Source organism: Centropristis striata, chromosome 7 (genome assembly GCF_030273125.1).
Source record: "Centropristis striata isolate RG_2023a ecotype Rhode Island chromosome 7, C.striata_1.0, whole genome shotgun sequence".
NCBI classification, from domain to species: Eukaryota; Metazoa; Chordata; class Actinopteri; order Perciformes; family Serranidae; genus Centropristis; species Centropristis striata.
In genome coordinates, this window is record NC_081523.1 from 31,284,433 (window position 1) to 31,305,642 (window position 21,210).

The following is a 21,210-nucleotide window of genomic DNA, read 5'->3' on the forward strand; positions in this document are numbered from 1 at the left end:
CGTTCATGATAATACGGGTTAATTTTTTTATGACTAAAAAAAATGCATACCATGATATTAGCAACATTCCTACTTCTTGACGTAGTGGCGTAAGGGTTTCCTATTAATTAACTAGACTAGTAGAATAGTCTCATGCGCTGTGCTAACGTCACATTTCAAGCTACTGAAAGTATATTTACACTATTCATGATATAAGGTTATTTAGCGTTGTGTTGCCGTTGCTCAGCAGTCTGTCAACCGTCAGTCAGTCAAAAACCCCACCCCACCTCTCTGTCCTCCAAGGCATGCACGCACATTCATACACGTACTGAATTTAGTGAGCTGCCCGATGATTCAGAACAATTCAAGCATGGCAGAAGAACGTGCCTACCTGTCTGTATCAGTCCCGTCCCCACATCATCTCTCCGTGTGCGTCTGCGTATGTACGCAAGCTGAACTGAATACTAGTAGCAACCTGTCCGGGCCGTCAGAGGTCCGAACACACTGTTGCATTATGCTGTTCGTTAGCCGCGAGCTAACATTAGCTACCAATTAAAGTTGTGTTAATCACAAGAAGCTACTATTACTTCCTGTCGCTACACACATGCAGCTTTCAAAATAAGAGCACAGTGTGTTAATAGAATCCACCACAGAATTTACAAGAAGGCTGTCAAAATAAGATGCATTAAATAAAACATACAGGAACCCTTATTCTCCTTTACAATATTTAATTACAATATGATTAAGATCAGTGTGATGATGATGGAATAGTGGCACTAGAATGTGTGAGAGGCCACCAAATTTGGGCTTTTGTGAAAAAAAATTCACCAGGGGGAAATGCCCCCGGACTCCCCTAATCAGCTTTTTTCAACACTGTCTGGCTACTCCTTGTCCTAGTGGAAAGCCCTGTTGACTGTGAAAAATGTTATGTGAGATGTTTGCTCACATTAAGCTCTCAAAGTGGATGCCCCCTGGACCCCCTGGAAGGTTATTTTTATTATTTGCTCAAGAGTCAAGAGTAAATTTGTTGTATTTGGCAACTGTTGAGATTTGTAATTTACACTACATTTTAGATTTATTATTGATTTTTATTTTGTTGTACATTTTTTTTATTTTATTTATACAGACTAAAAACAATCATATTTTATTTTTATTTTTCAGTATTTGTAATTTCTTCAAGAATATAGTTATCGCAAAAACCCTGAAATACTGTAATATTCTTTTAGGGCCATAACGCTCACCCCTAACGGGACAGATGTGACTCTTCCTCTCTGTGCATATAGCTGGCTGTCAGTTCACCCCTGTGCTTAAATCTCTTGGGAGACACAAACAAAAACATTCTGGATTATCTTCAATGTTTCTTTTAGCAATAACTCAAAACTCTGTATGGCAATATTCAATGTGTTGAACTGTAGTTGAAGTTTCAACTGTGAGTTTGTCATAGCTTTCTCATATGGTGTTTGTTTACAGTAATTTTGTAGGCACTGTTTGGTTGCATATGAACATATCCTTCCAGCTTGTATTGCAGTTTATTTTGTCATGTCAGTATGTGTGTCCCTTGCAAGAGGTTCTCTAAATAAAGGGAAAGGGAATAGTTTGCCAGTTGTCTGTGGGGATGAGAGTACTTAACTGAATTTTCTGAACACTCTCACATCATTGCAACTGCAGCTGTAATAAACAGGGGTTGATTATAATTGTACTGAAAACATGGGGGCAGTAAGAGAACTAATTCTGTCCCTTTTTTTAGGAAATGTTTATGTGTATAACTAGATCTACTCACCTCATGCAGTTGAGATGCTTGTTTAGGAACGTTATGAACATTATGAATAGTGAGACAAAAATGTTGATAGTTTGTAATTATATAACAAGGCTATTTTATTTATTTATTATTGCTTTTATGCAAAATTTGGAACTTGTGAGGGATATTTTTTTAAATAAAGGCTCTCTGGTGGCCATGGATTAAGGTGCTGACTACTAACCAGGGCAGTCTGTGGCCTAGAGGTTAGGAATCGGGCTTGTAACTGGAGAGTCGCCGGGATTCCTGGTACTGACAGGTCATGGTGTGTTCACTTGTGTGTAAAAAAGGATGGGTTAAATGCAGAGGTTGAATTTGCCCATTGTGGGATTAATAAAGTAATCTTCTTCTTCTTCTAACCGCAACATTCCCCATCTCTCTCTCTCTCCCCTGATTTCCCTCTTATTGCCATCTTTTTATTTCTCTGAATACACTGAATCCTGCATTTCCCATAATGCATCTTATTAGCATCCTCTCAGACTTTGCAAAGCTCCTCCAGAGCCACTCATGCTGAGAATTACTAACTGTGATGAGTAAACTGAATTTTTTAGTATAAAGTTGGTGAAGTGGCTAGTTTATTTTATCAATAAATCACTGAAATCTTCCTGTCTGTCTGCACATGTAAAGCAAGGAGATAGGGCAGAGTTGTCCAGTGTGTCAACTCTTGTTTGGTCCAATTTCAAATGATTAATCAGTGCTTGAATGCTTAAACACTAATTTGAAAGTGTGGATCATTTGCACTCAATAGATGAAACATTGACTCCACTTTAAATGGGAACTGAGTAATCTACTACCATGTGGTTGATGATAAAAAGCTAACCTTTTGTCAGATTAAATTTATAACATGATGCCAAAACTCTGTGATATGTTAAGAGGTTACTGATACATTTGCCAGGATCCACAGTTATCTCAGCAACTTCCTTGTCTTATATCAATGTAAATATGTCATTCTGCACATACTGTATGTGTCTCATTTTCTTTGATAGACATTTGAATCCAGAATGAAGCATGTTGGGGTTTTTTTTAAATGGCACTGTGTGTTTACAACAAATCTCTCTCTCACTTCCAACTCCTGGAAAAAAACATTTGTTTGTCTTGTTAGATAAGCAAGGAAGTCTTCATCCGACAGCATGAAAGGGCCAAATCTCATGATCAGGGAGAAAGACGGCTTTCTGGAAAAACAATATCTATTTGAACAGGAGAGTGGTTGGATAACAATGGCATTCTATCTACAGAAAGAAATGTGGGATGAGAGTATTGTCTAGTAGAGAAGAGTCAAACCAGGAATAGGAATGGTGTTGTAGAAGAAAATGTTTCCCATGGGTCTAATACATTGTAGCAGGTTTGGAGGACAACATTTAAATTTAAAAAAAGAAAGACGCTGTGAATGTAAAGTTCTGGAATTATTAACATGAGTTTTTTTTTAAAAAAAGGCTTGGTGTGTGCCAGTTACAACCATTAATATCAGAGATAATATTAGAGCAAATTAATGGAATGTTTTTCTTAATGGGTATTGCTAAATTTAGAATTTTATATCTGGGCTAACCCCATTTTCTTAGGTTTTCCATTTTGTGTTGTATCAAAGTGTGTTAGATATTATACTTTGTTGTATTCACATTGGATTGAGATACCCCTAGTAATGAAGGTGGAGGTTGTCTTTGGAGTCAGTCAGTCAGTTGGTGGGAAGTTATAGAAAAGTGTGTGCTCAGTCAATATCATACCATAAAACAATAACAGATTGAATGTGCATGACATATAGCTGCCCAAACAGGAGGAGCTGTCATTTTTGCACTGACCATGTTTCACCAGACCCAGGAGAGCTCCTGTTCATCTCTCAACTTTCCTTTAGTCGTCGATAATGTGTCTCTGAGTGCCTTCTTTGCATCCTCATCTCACTTTATGAAAGGTTCATCTCCCTGAGTTTCCATCATACCCTCACCTCCACTACTTCCCTGTAAACCTACAACTCCTATTCCAGTCCGTGGTTCAGCCCAGGCCAGAGCAGTGCAGGCCCTGTTTGCCTTCAGTTGGAGTGTACAGGAATAGTAGAGGCAGATGGTACCACAAAGCCCAAGAGTTTATTTGAAGCCCAGGCTCTGCATAGTCATTAAAGTGTGGTCTCATGGTAGCCTGCGTTTTTGTCTATATCTGCCACAGATGTGGCTGCACTCAGCTCTCTGTCTGTAGTTAAAGCGTGTAGATGAAGGGTCAACCCAGATTCCTCACTTCACATGGAAACCCTACGTTGTGAAAGGGGCCCCTGAAGGACTCAGCTGGCTTAGTGTGTTTCAGATAAATTACAACAAAGTTATCATCACTGTCAACACATAACATTATACGTTATAGAAGTTACATTTATTGATATATGCTTTATCATCCAGGCAGTTGTTGGTTTTAATTCATTTCATTTCAGTAGCCATACGTGGGATAAGATGAGCCAATTTTTAGTTTTGGTGTATTTCAGGATGTTGGTCATTACTATGAATGGGCAGATTTAGCATAAACAAATGTTGTTGTTTTTTTCAGGCACTGAAAATGTGGTGTCATGGCTTAACCTTCTTCAGATGAGGTGAAAGTTAACAACCATTGAGGATAACTGGTGTTAAGTGTACAGAAAGCCAGCTAAACCGAGAGAAGTATACAGAAAGAGGTATGCAGTGGCATTCTACCACAGACATTCTACAAAAACAGGTTTTTATCAGGAACGTCCAACTTGTTGCTTTGAGCACACACTAAAAGTCCTGCAAGATGTAAATTGTAAGATAAAGTGTGCCTTAATACTATTAATAATAATAATAATAATAATAATAATTATTATTATTATTATTATTATTATTGTGATTTATATAGCACTTTTTGAAGGTATTTAAAGTCACTTAACATAATACATTGAAACAATACAAAATACAGAGAAGTTCAGGTTTGGCGGTGGGAGTCAGGTCCTGTGAGCTGTCTTGAAAAGGTGAATTTTGAGTTGATTTTGAAGGAGTGAAGTGAGTCTGAGTTGCGGATGTGTGTAGGGAGGGAGTTCCACAGGGTTGGGGCAGCAGGCTCGGTACATGTACATACCGGACAGCCCAGGCTGACAGTTAGAAATGTGATTTATTTTTTGACCTTACATTACCTGGTATTTGAATTATTCTACCAAAATTAAAACTGTGCTTTCATTTGTTTTCTAATGTCTTCGAAAAGTGCCATGGAGGATGCAGATAATGAAACCTTCATAAGCTACTTTTTTAATGAACCTCGGACTGCATCATCCCGAGTGATGTGATGTGAAGATTTTAATATTTTGATATCATGATCACTGTGTTCTTTATATCTAGCGCTGATAATGCAGAATGACAGCCAACCAATTCTGTCTAATAAATTCTTACCTGTCAGTCTGTATGACTTAGTAACATGGTGGGTAAAAATGATGTTGCTATAAAAAGACCAGAACTAGAAGCTATATATAAAGAGAGGCCTGGAAGTTTGAGGGTTCTGCGCAGTATCTAAGCTGTTCCTAGGACTGCACTCTTGTGAGCCAAGGCTTCAGATGTTATTCCCGGGATCTGCTGGAGCCACACTCCCAGCTTGGGGGTCACTGCCCCCAGTGCTCCTACTACAACGGGGATCACTTCAGTTTTGACCTTCTACATCTCTTGCAGCTGTTCTTTCAACACTTGGTAACTCTCAATCTTTTTGTGTTCCTTCTTCCTGATTGGCGTCAGCTGGTATCGCCACATCTATCACCACTGCCTTCTTCTGCACTTTGTCCACCTCCACTATGTCAGGTTGGTAAGCCAGTAACCGTTTGGCAGTCTGGAATCTGAAGTCCCACAGGCCCTTATTTACCTTATTAATAGTGAAGAACAAGCGTTACTTACCTTGTTGTCTGCTGGAATGCTTGTGATGTGCGTTGCAAAAATACGTTGTGCATAATCTACAATAGTGTAGATGTTGTCATATATTGTCAAAATGAACAAAATAAAGTATTGTTGGCAAAAGTAATAACCTACTGATATTCTCAATAGCTTTAAATAATTCCTTGACCCAGAAAATGTTTAGTTTTTGACACCAAGATTGACCTTTTAAGTGGCTTGAAAGATATATTGGTTCTCATAGACTTTATATGGCTGCCATCTCTGATCCGCAATCCTGATGAAATGGCTCCTACCAAAAATTGAAACCTATGGTGATAGAGAGCATGTGGAAAAAATTTTGTATTTTTGTCCGACCTGTCCCCATTTTTCTCAAATCTGGTCCTAAGCCACCTGACTATTAGCCCTGTTGTTCTTAACCACCCTCTGTGGTATGTCCAAGCAAGATTCAGGTACTTCTGTGTACAGATGTTCCTGTACACTATCACAGCTACTTGGTGGTGCCTCTCTATGTACGCTGTTCCTCCTTGCGGCCTACACCCTGCTATTATGTACTGGACTGTAGGGGCTTGCTCCTCATCATCATCTTCACCTTTGCCTGGTTCCTGCTGTCTAAGACATTCACTGAGCAGCTTATCATTTGGGGCCATTTTCTTTATGTATTCACATATCTTTGATGTCTCATCCTGGATAGTGGCTCGACCTCCTTCTTTCCGCTTAGTGTATAGCCTCAATTTGCTGGATTTCGGGTAAACAGCCATGCATGCTAAGGAGCTTTCTTGTCTTGATATCTGTGGCTTCTATCTCCTTCTTCGGCAAGTTTATGATGCCAGCTGGGTATCTGATGACTGGTAGTGCATACATGTTGATGGCAGTTATCATTAAGGACCCACACTGGATGCCATGCCCTGACCAGGGATCGAAGTTTCCTCTAAGCAAAACTCTCCACAACATTCCCAAACTGTCAGCATGTCATGACAGGAAGAGCTCTGTGTGTAAAGGGGATTAAAGTAATCGTCACAGCCTCTAATATACTTAGCTATAATAAATGATAATGTATTCTTTCTGATTCCACCCCAAATCCAAGTGCATGCACTAGGAAAGCCTGGCCATGAAATTGTCAAAAGTTCTTTTGGCATGCTTGAGAGGCACTGGGCAGGGTTCATCTACACCACGCTGCTGAGTTCACAAAAATAGAGCCCTTTAAACCCTTTGCAGCTCAAAATGACTGCCAAGAGCTGATTGTGAATGTTGAAGATCCTACAGTCATGTTTTCTGTGCGTAATAAGTGATTCCAAGTTTCCCAGTATAAGCTTTCAATATGGATTATTCATTAACATTGTAGGTGCAGATGCAGATGTAGCTGATTTGCTGAATAAGAAAAGAGGAAGCATCAGCAAGGCTACAAAAGGAACAAACCAAACATTTTTTTTTATTAATGTTTTTCCTCTTTATTTAACTTTTTATCTACTACTCCAATCTGACATGTTGTTTTTTTTTTCTTTAGAAAATGGCCTGATGCTGCAGACGCCACAGGAGACGTATCCTGCCTGTATTCTGTTATGTTCCACCATGGCTCATCTGGAAATCTCTGAGTAGAGTTTGTCCAGTTTCCCTGCTGCTCCTTTCTGTCAGAGATGGATTTGGGACACACTGGTTCATGTGCCTGCACTAACTGCTGGAAGCATCTGAGCGGCTGTTGCTGAGGGACCTCCAACAGGCCCAGGATGCCAGGATGCCCATCACTCAGGACAACGCCCTCAGCATCCTCTCACTGCTGGAGAACTGGCATGGGGCTCAGACCACCAGATCACAGCAGGATTACAACCTGAATCAAGACAATTCTGGCTACAAGGTACTTCATCCCCTTCAACCCTGTGTTTCTACTCTTACATGTGTTACCTTGCATGATGTTGCCTTACTCCTGCAACCTCTTTATCCTATTTAGCTGTTCCTGTTTCACTTTCTCCGGTTCTAACTTTGTTGTATGTTTTATTTATTTTATACGGAAGAGGATTGGGGCCAGGCAGGCAAAAAATAAGTAGGATTTAATTTTTTGATTATGCAGTTAGAGAAAAGGTCGAAATGATGAGAATAAAGTTGAAATACAATTTTGAGAAAAAGGTTGAACTTTTTGAATTCAGTAAAGTTGGAAAGATATTCACAGATTCGTGTCATGCACGTCTAGCTGAACAGTTAAGTGGACCGCAAGCTACAACCTGATTTTCAGCAATGTCATAAAATGAGCAATAACCACAATATTTAAGGGTATAGTAGTGCTAAAACCCTACACGTAAATTTGCGATTCTTGGTAGTAGCTACTACGACTATTGTTTTGGGGAAATCTGCTTTTATGTAATTTATGTAATTTTTTCAGACATTTATATTAGACATATTGAAGAAATAATGTTGTAGCTTGCAGTCTATTTACCAAACTCAACTTTCAACTCATCTTTTTTTCGACATTTCAACTTTTTTCTTGACATTGTATTTGGACTTTATGCTTGTCATTTCAAATTTTTTCTCCAAGTGCATAATTCATTTTTTTCCCTTCTCTCATTATTTTTCTTTTCCTGCCTGGCCTTAATTCTCTTCCGTACATTTAACATCAGGTTGAGGGACAACAATTGAAAATTTAGACTTTTGGCTAACACTACACTGGTATTTTTACAGCTTTTCATTGCATGTTATCATCCAGCTTCATTTATTGATTGGTCACTCTTCTTCTTCCTCCAGCAGGTGGATCAGGACTCCTCCCAGAATGGGGAAGGGGATAGTGTGTGCAGTAACAGCAGTGTTAACAGTGTTAACCTGGAGGACATGTCCCTGTGTCGGGCTGCGATTCAGAAGTTAATGGAATACATAAAGTTCAACTTCATGGAGGCTGACACTGTTCCATCAGGCAGCCCATCCTCTTGCAGGGAGGGGTTAGACGTTGAGGTTCATGCTGTTTCCCTCAGTAAAGATGAGGGGGATACCACTGAGTTTGGCCTCAGTTTCGGGAACATCCCTATTTTTGGGGACCCTGATGGAAGAAAGAAGGGAGGTCCCAGGAGGAGGAGGGACCAGGGCCCCATCATGGATGTGGGCTGTATCTGGGTGACAGAGGTGAGGAAGAGGAGCCCAGCAGCCCGCTGTGGGGGCATCAAACTGAGAGATGAACTCCTATCACTGAACGGACAGCTGATGGTGGGAGTGGATGTCAGTGGAGCGAGGTAAGAAAGCAATGAAATAATAGCAGAAATATGAAATAAAATCATCCTTGAATACAAACAGTAAACATTTTTGGCGTGAAAATCCACCCTAAACAGAATTCACATTGTTACATTCAAATAATATTTGTACAACAAATATTCAACCACTGTTTGGAAAAATAAAGAAACAATAAAGCATTTTGATATTTTAATGTTATAATGTTATAGAATAAAGTCAAAACTAAAAAAATTTGGGCAGAAATTTTGACGATGGGCCAGAGTTTTACAATTCAGACACATCCTTAACCTCCTCTTTAGAAATACTTACTTTGTGGGGCTTTTACTTTGAAAAACAGCATTGTCCTGGGTTTCCTGGTAAGATACGGTTACCTCTAAGGCTTTCATTCTACTAAACTATTTGTTGGTTCACAATGGGTATTCGTACTGCTGGATTTCCTGTGAAGACGCAGTGTTTTATTCAGGCTTTTATTCGACTAAACTATTTTGCAACTTACGTCAAGTCCTAACAACAAAATAATAGCATCAGAAAGAAAAGGCTCTGCTGAACGAGTTGATGCAAGTTTCATGTCTGCAGTAAAAAAAATGTGAGCAACTTTGCAAAAAACTAGTTGTTCTGTTTTCTTCTAGAATTGTCTGGACCCAGTTATCATTAGTCTCTATGGGACAGTTGGTTGGAGTTGCTATAACATTCAGGCCCAGTGAGCCAAATGTGTACAATTAATTCCAGAGTGGGATGTCTGCAACCAGCACACATTTCCCTCCAGCGTGGCCTTAAATGATTTTTAAAGAATGAAAGCTGTCGGGACAAGCACAGGTTTTTCAGATTTCTTTCAGAAAAATGTCCAGCCTCTCTATCTGTGATGTCATCCACTCTAGTTCTGAACATTCAGTCCAATACACAACCATTATAAACTTGGTCTGAAAAAAAGCGTAAATCGTAAACTGTGATTTCTTAAAAAACAAAAACTTACTAGTAATCAAAATGCCCATTTGGCCCAATATAGTCCGTAGTCTCGTGACCTGTTTAAACATTTTTCTATGTTAAAGTATAGTAAATTGGTACAGCCCCAAAGTTAGGTGTTTCTTAGCTCTTTTCATGTAGATTTCCATTTTTTGCTATGGGAAATTTGATTGCAGGTTTTTTTGCGATTTTCAAAAATGTGTGATAAAAAACATAGCACACCATTCCCAATCATTCCCCATGTTATCATCATAGGTTATCATTTATCTTTTGGCCATAAGTGATTGCGACGGTCATTTAATGCAGATCCCACTTCTCTAACTACTGTTGTTGTTGTTGTTGTTGTTTTTTCAAAAACTGGAAGTCCTAACAAAAAGATATTATTATCTGGTTTAAATCCAACTCAGAGCCATTTCCTTTCATGTCTTCCCCTCTGTCTCCCCCTTTCACTCTGTATCTCTGCTAATATCAAAAATGCGTGGGAATGCTGAAAGTTGAAACAAATTGCATAGCTGTAAATGCAGAAACAATTATTAATTGTCTTAAAGACCTGAAATGCATCGACTGCAATGCTAAAAACCTAAAAGCTAAAATGTAAAATTTACATTTGGAAGCTGAACTTCATTACCCTAAGGTAGAAAAAGTTTAATATAAGCATGGATTTCCTTAACGAGCAAAATTTTGATCGTTGAATGGTTTAGTATGCAGAAGTAGTCAATCGAGAAAAGTATGGGGAAAGTATAATTACTTTGTAACATGTTTAAAGCCTAAATTAAGGCTGTAGGTAAAGAATATATATCACAATAGTAGTATGTAGAGTTAGAGGTCCCAACAGCTTAACAGCTTACGAGCAATGTACCAGTCAGAGACGGAGGGATACTGATGAGAATTGAGTCAGCTGTCTAAAAGTACTGAGTCATGGTAGAGGAGAACCAGTGAAAAAACAATGAACAGGCACTCCCACAATAAGTGTGCCAAAGATTGAACAGTGTGTCTTGCACCTATGGTGCATATTGGCACACAGAATAATATTTCAGAGTTGTAATCAGGGCTGCCATTTTTAGCAATTTGCCATTATGAGATAAAAAAAAATGAATGAACTAATAAATAGGCCACTCTTGTGATTCTTGTAGAAGTATATATTTTTTGGATTGTGGTCAACAGACACACCTCTTGTTTTCCCTATAAAATCTGTCACATCAGCATCCTGACAAACGTGAACTCTCCAGAGAAGCACCAGTTTTATCATATTTGATTCCCAGATCGACACACGTTGGAAGAACGGACTCTTCAAACTGAGAGAACGCAACTGGAAGCAAATTATGTTGTAATGTTTTACAGTGGGCTTAGGTCTGTTGTATTATTTATGTTTATGCCAGTCATTTCTATTTGTTGTCCTACATTTTCACTGGCTAACTTCATTGCTCAGATCCAGAGATGCAGCTGCATCTGCAGCCACAGGAAGAATCAGACTAATGATCCAGATTTTAACCATTTTAAAATAAAGATTTCAACGTAAGCCAAACATGGTGACTGTAGTTTATTCTGAAATTAAACCCTGATATCAGGTAGAGGTCATATCCAAACCTGCAATCCTGTGTAAACACTGGATTTGCTGAGCAACACTCTCCATGTTAATCGTAATGAAAAAAGACTCGAGGAAATTTCTCTGAGCAGATGGCAGAGCCTTGCCTGGAAACCAGATGAATCTGCCGAGCTGATATGTATTTGCTCTGGCAGATGAGTCTGCTTACTCTCCCATTCAGACTGATTCTCAGACGGCCTCGCTCTCTCCAGGCAAAACAGCGAGTTTGATAGGATGACTGAGATCAAATGAGCCTCACAGAACTCTCAGAAACTTTCAGAAACACATTTTAGTGACTTTAGTGGAACTTGCATGGCACTTGCACTTCACCACACACTGTGTTGCTCTAATTGGTGGGGGGGCATGTTTCATCGTTCTGACTGGTTTTAGGTCCACTCTGAGGCATTTTTGTCTGCACCCTTTGCAAAGAAATAATGAACTGACATGTTCCAGACCAATATGCATTAGCAAATGAGTCTGCCAATGCCAGGCAAGGTAGAGCCACTAACTGAACAACTATTTAGTTACAAATTCTTGATTCTAATGTATCACCTAAGTCCAGTTTAATTTAATAAGAAAGCCTACACGGGATTCATGAAGAGATCACCTTCACTTTTAGAGGGACATGTGAGGATTGTAGTTTTACTTATGATATTTGAGCCTGGATGTAATCAATGCTTATTTTTTTACAGTTACCTGGCTGACCAGTGCTGGAACGGAGGCTGTATCTACTTGATCATGCTGCGGCGAGTCAAGCGAAAGGCTCCTCTCCCTCCCTGCAATGTCAATGATAGCATCAGTACCCCTGTCAGCAGTGACAGCTGTGAAGACCAGCAGCAGGGCAGAGCTACCTATGAGCCGTCTGACAGCTCGGCAAACTGCAAACGAACGCGCAAGTTTGGTGTCACATCACGGTCATCCTTTAACCGAGACAACAGGAACAGTACCGACTTAGAACTACAGAGCTGCTACAATGGCTGCAATGGCTCTTCTGTTTCTGCTGATGCAGGAGTCAGTCTTCCAGGAGACCGCTCAGACTGCATCCTCGCCACACACACAGCCACAGAGAAAAACCCAGACACGTTTTCTCAGATGAGAACTATTTCACAGCGTCTACACAGTGGATGCACTGCCACCCTGCCTGCAAGGAGTCACAGTCAGCTGTTAGACTGCAAAATGGATTCTCTCAGCAGTGAAACTTCAAGCCAGGTAAGACACACTGCTGACATACAGGGCTTGAACTGAATGCACAATGACGGGGACGGGTAGGGGGTCAGACCACTCCCTGTCTCACACATACAGTGGTGCTTGAAAGTTTGTGAACCCTTTAGAATTTCCTATATTTCTGCATAAATAAGGTCAGGAAAATCTGATGATGTTTTAGGTCATATTTATGCAGAAATATAGAAAATTCTAAAGAGTTCACAAACTTTCAAGCACAACTGTTTCTTTAATTCCAAAGACGGAGGATCTGGATCTAGAGAGAATGTGCGTGTTTCTGCTGCACATTAAACTCCAGGTTATTATATCTAATAGTGAACCAAATAATTATCATGTAATTCTGCAGCTCTGCAGAGCTTTTTCACCTCTTACAAAAACATTTTTACCAATCGAGGAAGTGTGATATCTGCACAGAATTTGTATGGAGGAGGTCAAGGGGCATAAAAAGCTCAGGACTTTGTCCAGAGTCTTTCATGTGGTAATATTTAGGCTAATAAAACACTTGACCAAGGTTCAGGAACAATGGTGGTTTGGTGCTTGTCCAAACAGAACACTTAAGGCATGAATCATGCTTGTTTGACTTAGTTGTCAGGAGCAGATATCGTGGGGTAATTAACAGAAATACTTTGACAGTGAAACTTTTGCTTTTTGCTTGGTATCAACTTATCTAATTATTTTACTGACAAATGAATATAATTTGTCAGGTTTATAATGATTGTTTATATGCCCTGTATTTGCCAAATTATAACATACTGTTCTAAGCAATTCAACAAGATTCAGTTCCTTCATCCATGTCTCATGTTCTACCTACTACCTTCCAGGCAAAATGGTATTGAAGCTAATCCAGAGAGAATAAGACAGAGTTCAAAGCTTTCTCAGTCTGGTTTGACACTTGGAATTGATTAGCATCAGTAAGAGAGTTGCTCTCTGTTGTCTTTTAAGGACAGAGCTGTTGTGTGCTCAGTAGACAGTAGGACTGTGGATGACAGAGTGCAGCTAGAGCTGGAGTGGAATGAATAACAGTGGGATTGACAGGGACTCATACTAGTCATGATCTTTAAAATCACCCTATTACCACACTAAAAGCAACTCCCTGTTGTGGCAATAACATCTAACTTATCAATAACCATGGTTATATTTTCTATTAATGTTTTTCTCTTTTGTTATATGTATTTTGGTGTGGGCTGTTGTTTTGTAAAATGAGAGGGTCACAACACATTGTCACTGTATACTAGAAACATTAAGATTATGCACAACAAAACCACAAAATACAGCTAATTGAATGAAAGGAGAAAAACATTTAGTGTCTATGTGATTGTTGTAGTATAACCAACACATCCTAGCAGAGTATTCACCTGGAAGCAAAACATACTAAAAGCAGGGTACCAACTGTTGATCATGCCCCTTCATACTAAGAAAAGCTGCTTATGCTGGTCAGTTCTCTCTTCTCCTGCTGATTATATGCAGCCCCCTGCACACGCTGCACTGCCCAGCGCCCCCAGCTCTGCTCATGGACCAGGGGCAGACTGGGCGTTTCCGTAGAGATTGATCTGGAGCTCTTGACGCCAAATTGATTCTGTGGGAAAAAAAGTCACCAGTGTGCTTAATGGACACACAGTTGTATTACAACCTTGTCCCAAAAAGAAGAAGAAGTCTGGAGCAATTTAAACATAGTTACAATTTCAAAGTTTTCAACACCCTGGTGCAGATCCAGCAGCCAGTTGTTGAGTGGTCCACAGATCTGTGTCCAGATGTCTGAATGGATAAATAGGATCCCCACCCTGCAACAACTGGTATGACGAAAGCAGGGAGTGATTGGATAGTAGTTTAACATGTGTGTCAGAGGGTTGAGACAGACAGCTGGCGTATCGGAGGGATTGGAAATGCAGTATAATGTCTGTAGCCAGCAGGTTTGTGCCCTATATGGAAGTGACCTCTGTTATATAAAACCTTTTAGGTCCACAACTCATCAAAATGGCTGATAAAGCTATGAACAGTGGCAGTGCGGAGGTTTAAGAAGGCTGAGAGCCCTATTTACATTGTGCAATGACCAGACTAACATTGTAGGTCTTCTTCACAGAAACTGTGTTGATAAGGGTGTTTCCACGACAACCCAATACCCGGTATGAGGGTCTCACTCGACAAAAGGCCCCTAATTTGTATATGAGCCGTCCTGAGCGGCCTTTTGACGGGACTTTTTCGTCCCTGTTGAAGAGCAGGGCCGTTTTTCTCCCCTTGGATAGAATGCTAAGCAGGTTGTGACGTAGTACTCTACTCAACAACAACACGCGCCATTTGTAAAAGCCTGCAAAGCAGTGTTGCCAACTGCTATATTTAGCACTTTTCAGACCCCCTTAGACACTATTTTTCAAGAAAGCTACTAGTGAGAAATCCAGCGACTTTTTCTGGTGTTATTGGAGACTTTTGGAGACTCGTTCTTACTCTTTTAACAAGCCACGGGGGCCAGCTTAAGAGTAAGAACGAGTCGAAGCGGCACAGTCCTCCTGCAGCAGTCTCTCCCAGCTGCAGAGCCGGAGGGGATGTTAACCCCTTAGGGTCCAGCCTGCAAATTGCTAATAGGCTAACAGTTAGCTCTGTAGCAGCACAGTGTGTATGTGCTGCTGCTACAGGAGGTGTTCACTTAGCGATCTCTGTTTTTTTACAACAAGCACCGGGCACTCTGTGCACAGTTAGCACTGCCAGTTAATACACTAAGTTTATGATCAGTGGAGACGCTATGCAGATGTGGATGGACTTACCAACCATTGCAGATAATATACAGCATAAAGCAACACTCAGAAGTTATAGACTGATACAGGCATTACATTAGTGCCACATAGTGGAGTGGTCCAAGCACACCAGCCACAATTACAACATTTGTAAGTACATTTGAAGTACAATAACCATGACAGTATTACTGAAACTGTGTTGAATGATGCTTATTCACTTCACACACTGCCTCCACTTCATGAGTTAAGAGGTAACTTAACTGACACTGTCCTGGCTGAGTCTTTGTGGAGCAGGTGGCATACAAAATGCCCAGAGATGTTTTTTCAAAGTTTTTATTCTGTCTGCCCATAAGGTTTAAATTCACAGCATTTTCTCTCTCAACACAGCATGGGACCAGGTCTACATCACAAACCATGGCTCTTTCACAATGTAGCCTGTGTAGACATAACAGTGCAGAAGCGACCTCCATCATTGTCTACACAGGATGTGTTGAAACAGCATAGACTGTATTTTGGCAATTTGGCAGTACACACAGTCCCTGTGGTTACACATATAAAACGGAAGAAAATAGATAGATCCCAGTTGTTGTGTATCGGTTTTATGACTGTTATCAAAAGACATCATTCATTCATTCGTTAGCCTGAACCGTTTATCCTAACACAGGTCACAGGGGGCTGGAGGCAATCCCAGCTGAGAGGCGGGGTAGACCCCTGACAGGATGGCAGACACATAGAGACAGGCAACCATTCACACAGCCATTCACTCCTACAAATGCCAATTTAATCAAAGTTGCATCTCTTTGGACTGTGGGAGGAAGCCGGAGAGAACCCACGCTGACACATGGAGCAAAGCAACACAATTGCGAACCACTGCACCATCGTGTAGCCCTGACATCATTATGCATTATGCAATAATGTATAGATAAGACAAGACTTTAATTATCTTGCAGTGGGGGAATTTAATCGTCACAGTAGCTTCATATACAGCCAGGGGAGTTAGAAAGATAATACTAGAGACATAATATAACATAATAAACATAACATATACACCTTATATACATAAAATACTTACATGGCTGCTATTTGGCATTTATTATTAATATTGCAGATAGGGTTTTGTTGTCGTTGTTATTTTTGTCATCTGAGGATCAGTCTTGAACTCTGTTTGAAAACTATGAAACAGAATAATTTTTTTAGGTTCAGGTTCTATGCTCTGTATATTATTTGTATCTCAACCCTGTTGTGCTACACTGTTTGATGTGTGTTTGTTTGTACTCCTTTGCAGCCCAGAGAGGGCAGCCACATCTGGAAGATGCACATGGTGAAAGGAGAGGAGGGCCTGGGCATACAGATAACAGGGGGGCGTGGCTCCAAGCGCTCTCCTCACGGCATCATTATAGCTCATGTAGAGAAGGCGGGCGCCATTTACAGGTACAGTTAGAAAGAGGAACAATGCTTTGGTACTATGTTTTTGTAGGTATAGCTTTATCTGAACACTTGGGTGAATCTTTAGAAAACTGTCAAGGTTTATGTAAGGATCTCCCTACTGTACAATAATAATGTGTTTTGGTTGATTTATTTACTGTTTTCTTATTGCTGTACAGTTGGTATTTCTCTCTGCCTTTATATTCTCAAATCTATATTTATTACAATTACCGATTTATTAAATGAATGGTTGAGAATATGCCATATCCCTCACCAGAAGCTTGTATTTTTCGTCTATTTTTTTTTAGATAACAGGAATATGTATTTTAAAAAATGAATAAATTAAAAAAAAGACTTTAATACTTTTGTTGTAATTTTGTGGCATTATTTGTAGTACTTTGGCTACTATACTTATTTAAACCTAAAAATCTGAAACACAGCATGATTGTTTCTTAGTGTGTTTATCTAAATGATTGTCCTGGTTTAAATGCAGAAAAGAAAAAAAAAATGTTTCTATTTGGGAAAATAGAAAGAACTGAAGAAGTGCAGCCTCAGTGGAGGTGTGCCCTCTCTGAATGCAGAATGTCTAAAACAATATGTGACATCTCACATGCTAGAAATGGTGGAGAAAAGTTCAGCTTTAGATCCTCATGTGTATGTATGTATGTATGTGTGTGTGTGTGTGTGTGTGTGTGTGTGTGTGTGTTTCAGAGATGGTCGTCTTCATGCTGGTGATGAGTTGCTGATGATTAACGGTCAGTCTCTGGTGGGTCTCACTCATCAGGAGGCTGTTGCTATTCTCCGCTCCACTTCTGGTGTGGTCCAGCTGGTGGTGGCCAGCAGGGTAAAGTATACTCTCTCTAAAGTAAAATACTCCCTTTGCAGTGCAGTGGACAAAGCACAAGAAGAGTGAAAAAGGAGCAGAATTGGAGAAGAATGAGAAGAAATTTTGGATTTTGTATAGAAGCTGCACCGAAAGCTAAAGTATTTAATACTGTTTCTGTTGGAAGTGGAATATACACTCACCTCACGTTATTAGCTAGCAAGGTGTACCTAATAAAGTGGTGGTGACGCAATTTCGTCCCGCTACTAGTCCTACAACTTGAAGAGTTGCAAAATCATGATTGATGATGATGAAATTATAAAAGAACAATAATTGGAGATTTTTAAACGTCTACTCCTCCGGCATGATTTCACCTAGAGACTCCATTTAAACTTTAAACAGTAGACACAAGTCTTGTGTATCGGTGTATTAATCCATGTTTCGATAGGTCATATAGTTTTTTATCAATCCCTGTTCAATGACCATGATCATTTTTGGAGAAATTCTGAGATTATAATGGGTGTGTATTGCACGGAATGTTCGTGTCACAGTGTGTGACATCATCGCCAGAGTGTAGAGGGAGAGAAGAAATTGAAATTAATTAATTTCAATTTAATTTGAAAAAAAAATTAATTAATTTGAAAACTGCGCTCCAGGCCGCAAATTTCACTCTACAGAGATAATTTATACATAGAAACGTAGGAAAATTTGTCTTCTCACTCACAATCCTCTGGTAAAGCTGTCATAGCTGTTATAGTTTGGGCGTAGGACGCAAAGATGTGCCACCAACACGTACCAACAGCCTCATTGGCTCCCATATTAAAAACGCAGGAAGATTTCAGAAAAAAGGGATTTTAACAGTTTTTGATCGCTCTAACAAAGCTATTTTTTCATTTTTCTTAAAAAAAACATATGTAGACGTTCAGGAAGAACTCAGGACGCTCAAAGTGAAGTCAGATCAATAATAGGTATTATGGTTTTGCCAAAAATGCTTTCTGTTCGAGGCCAGAAATTTCAGTCTGTCCACCTCTGCTGTCACTGAGCCGGAACAGGTGTCTGTCAATTCTGTTGATTGCTTTGATCTGATTGCCTTTGATCTTTGATGTGATTACAGTTACAGATACATACACACACATGCACGTAAGCGTGCACACTCCTCACACATGCATACAAATGCTTCAAACACACACGTGCACACACGCACACACACAGGTAACTTTATGCGATTTTCGCTACACACACACACACACACACACACACACACACATTTTGAGGTTAAAGGGCAAAGTTTGAAATCTCTGAAGAATATCATCATAGTGTACACACACCGGCAGTAGCCCCCGTGGCCCTTTCAGAATTTCCCCAGGGGAAATTTTCTAATTTGAGTTACTGTTGCCTTTTTGTCATCTCAAGCCAGTCTACCCATTCTCCTCTGACCTCTGGCACCAACAAGGCATCAAGGCTCATTGGATATTTTCTCTTTTTCGTACCATTCTCTGTAAACCCTAGAGATGGTTGTTACATCAGCAGTTTGTGAAATACTCAGGCCAACAACAAAAGTCACTTAAATCACCTTTCTTCCCCATTCTGATGCTCACTTTGACATTCAGCAGGCGTCTTCACCCTGTCTACATGTCAAATGCATTGAGTTGCTGCCATGTGATTGGCTGATTAGATATTTGTGTTAACGAGAAATTGTACAGGTGACATAATAAAATGTACAAACTTTTATTTTTTCCAGCACGACTTTCCCCTCCCTCTCCTTTTTCCTCGACTTTCCTACACACACACACAAACACATACGCAATCTAAAGTTTTTTTCTGTACCTGCAGGAGGAGTCAGATGTGGGCTTTGAGCGCTTTCCATCAACCAGCCTCCCAGACCTGGTCAGCACCTGCAATTCCTTGTCCTCCCTGTCTCAGACTGCTGCCTCTCACTCCCCCCAGACCTCCAACTGCAGCACAAGTTTGCACAACCCCTACCTGGTACACACACATAATATGTACTGAATGTTTTTCTATCTCTGTGTGTGAATATGTGTGTGATAAGTGTATGTGTATGTATCTCTAAGTCTGCTCCAACAGTATCTATAGCAGCAGCCTGTCTCACAGAGCAGAATTATTGGCCAATTGGCGGGCAGCAGTTATTTGGGCAAAGGTTGTGGTGGCAGCAGGCCAGGTGTTCTTGAGCCAGATGCTATGTATAATCCCTCAAGTGTGCTGGGTCTGCCCTGGACTCTACTATATTTGTACACATCTACAGTAGCTCCAGATGAAGGTGCCGGGATGCATCCTAAACACCTCAACTGCTTTTAGTACAACAGAGCAGTGACAAAGCGATCATTTAACAACTACACTATAGGTCTAAACAGTACAGTATATTCAGTGTGTAGACAATGGTAAGGTATTTATAATAAGTTTAGGATTTTAGAAATGAAATAAGCATGGTTGTATGGTTTAATTGTGAAAGTACCAGATATCAGAAAATCCATAATTGTTTCAGAAGAGATGAACTTAAAATCAATGTGTTTTTGCTTACAGTTAACTAACTTGGAGAAACTAGAGGGAAAAAGTCAGGGAGAGACACCCAAAGGATCCTGCTGCAGCCCCACACCCACGAAGCTGTGCAGTCGATCTCAGGGTTGGTACTTCACAAACACCAAAGTGATTATTTGAATTAAAACAATAGTTATATTTTTGCCACACAGCATGAGCTTTTTAAATGACTAATTACACATTAATTGCATTGCCACATCTGTTCATGTTAACAAATACATATTTATCTATTGAATTTTCGCACCTTGATGTTAGCTTTGCCTGTAATCTTGTAACAAGTACAACCTGGATTAAATGTAAAAAAAAAAATGCTATATGTTATTTTATGTGACATGAAAAACTGAAATGACTACTTCTCTTCAGAGGAATGAAATGAAAATTCTATTTTCTGGCTTAGGTGGAAGCAGTCGCTTGGAGTCAGTGGGTGAGGATGATGAGCTGCTAGTGGAGAATGGTGTGAGTGGCTGTGAAGTGGTAAAGAAGCCTCCACCTGGCCGACGTAAACACTCTTTACCTCAACAACTAGATACTGTTGGAGTGAGACAGGTCAGTGAATGTCTCGCCTCATTCTATATATTTCTCTTCAAATGTATTGCAATCCCCACTCTAAATGAGACCATAAAATACAAATTGAACATCATGCTGTATTAAAGAAGACTTGAGACAGTGAAGCCATTATGAGGATGAGAGTGTTTAAATCAGTTGAGAAGTAGGGTCTTTTTCCCATTAACTTACATAAGCAAACTCTAAGTGCGTAAAGCCGCCAACCGATTCCAAGTCTCGCGATACCTGATCCATGACACTACAACCGATTCATCTAGCAATTCATGGCTGATTTGTATCGATTGAGGAGGCTGCTACTGAGTCTTTCAGCCCCCCTGCTGACATAATGCAGGTTTAAGGCACTTTTGCATTGGTTTCTCTTTTCAGGCCTGGAGGTTGCTGCATGGTGCAAACTAATATGATTGCTCTTAAATTCAGCTTATGTTCGGTTACCGAGAAGATAACTTAATTTAAAGTATTTTGTGCCTCGCTTCATTCTGCCCACTTGCTGCTAA

General features: G+C 40.0%; 1 protein-coding gene across 1 annotated transcript in view; it reads left to right on the forward strand.

The window, feature by feature from the left end:
* pdzd2 (PDZ domain containing 2) overlaps nucleotides 1-21,210 on the forward strand; it is a 58,288-nt gene that overhangs the window by 13,315 nt on the left and 23,763 nt on the right. Inside the window, exons 2-9 of the mRNA XM_059337869.1 lie at nucleotides 7,145-7,492; nucleotides 8,374-8,852; nucleotides 12,091-12,607; nucleotides 16,634-16,779; nucleotides 17,485-17,617; nucleotides 19,430-19,582; nucleotides 20,138-20,237; nucleotides 20,550-20,698. Of these exons, the coding sequence (XP_059193852.1) occupies nucleotides 7,373-7,492; nucleotides 8,374-8,852; nucleotides 12,091-12,607; nucleotides 16,634-16,779; nucleotides 17,485-17,617; nucleotides 19,430-19,582; nucleotides 20,138-20,237; nucleotides 20,550-20,698 (1,797 nt within the window). The 5' untranslated portion in view covers nucleotides 7,145-7,372. The remainder of the gene's footprint in view (nucleotides 1-7,144; nucleotides 7,493-8,373; nucleotides 8,853-12,090; nucleotides 12,608-16,633; nucleotides 16,780-17,484; nucleotides 17,618-19,429; nucleotides 19,583-20,137; nucleotides 20,238-20,549; nucleotides 20,699-21,210) is intronic.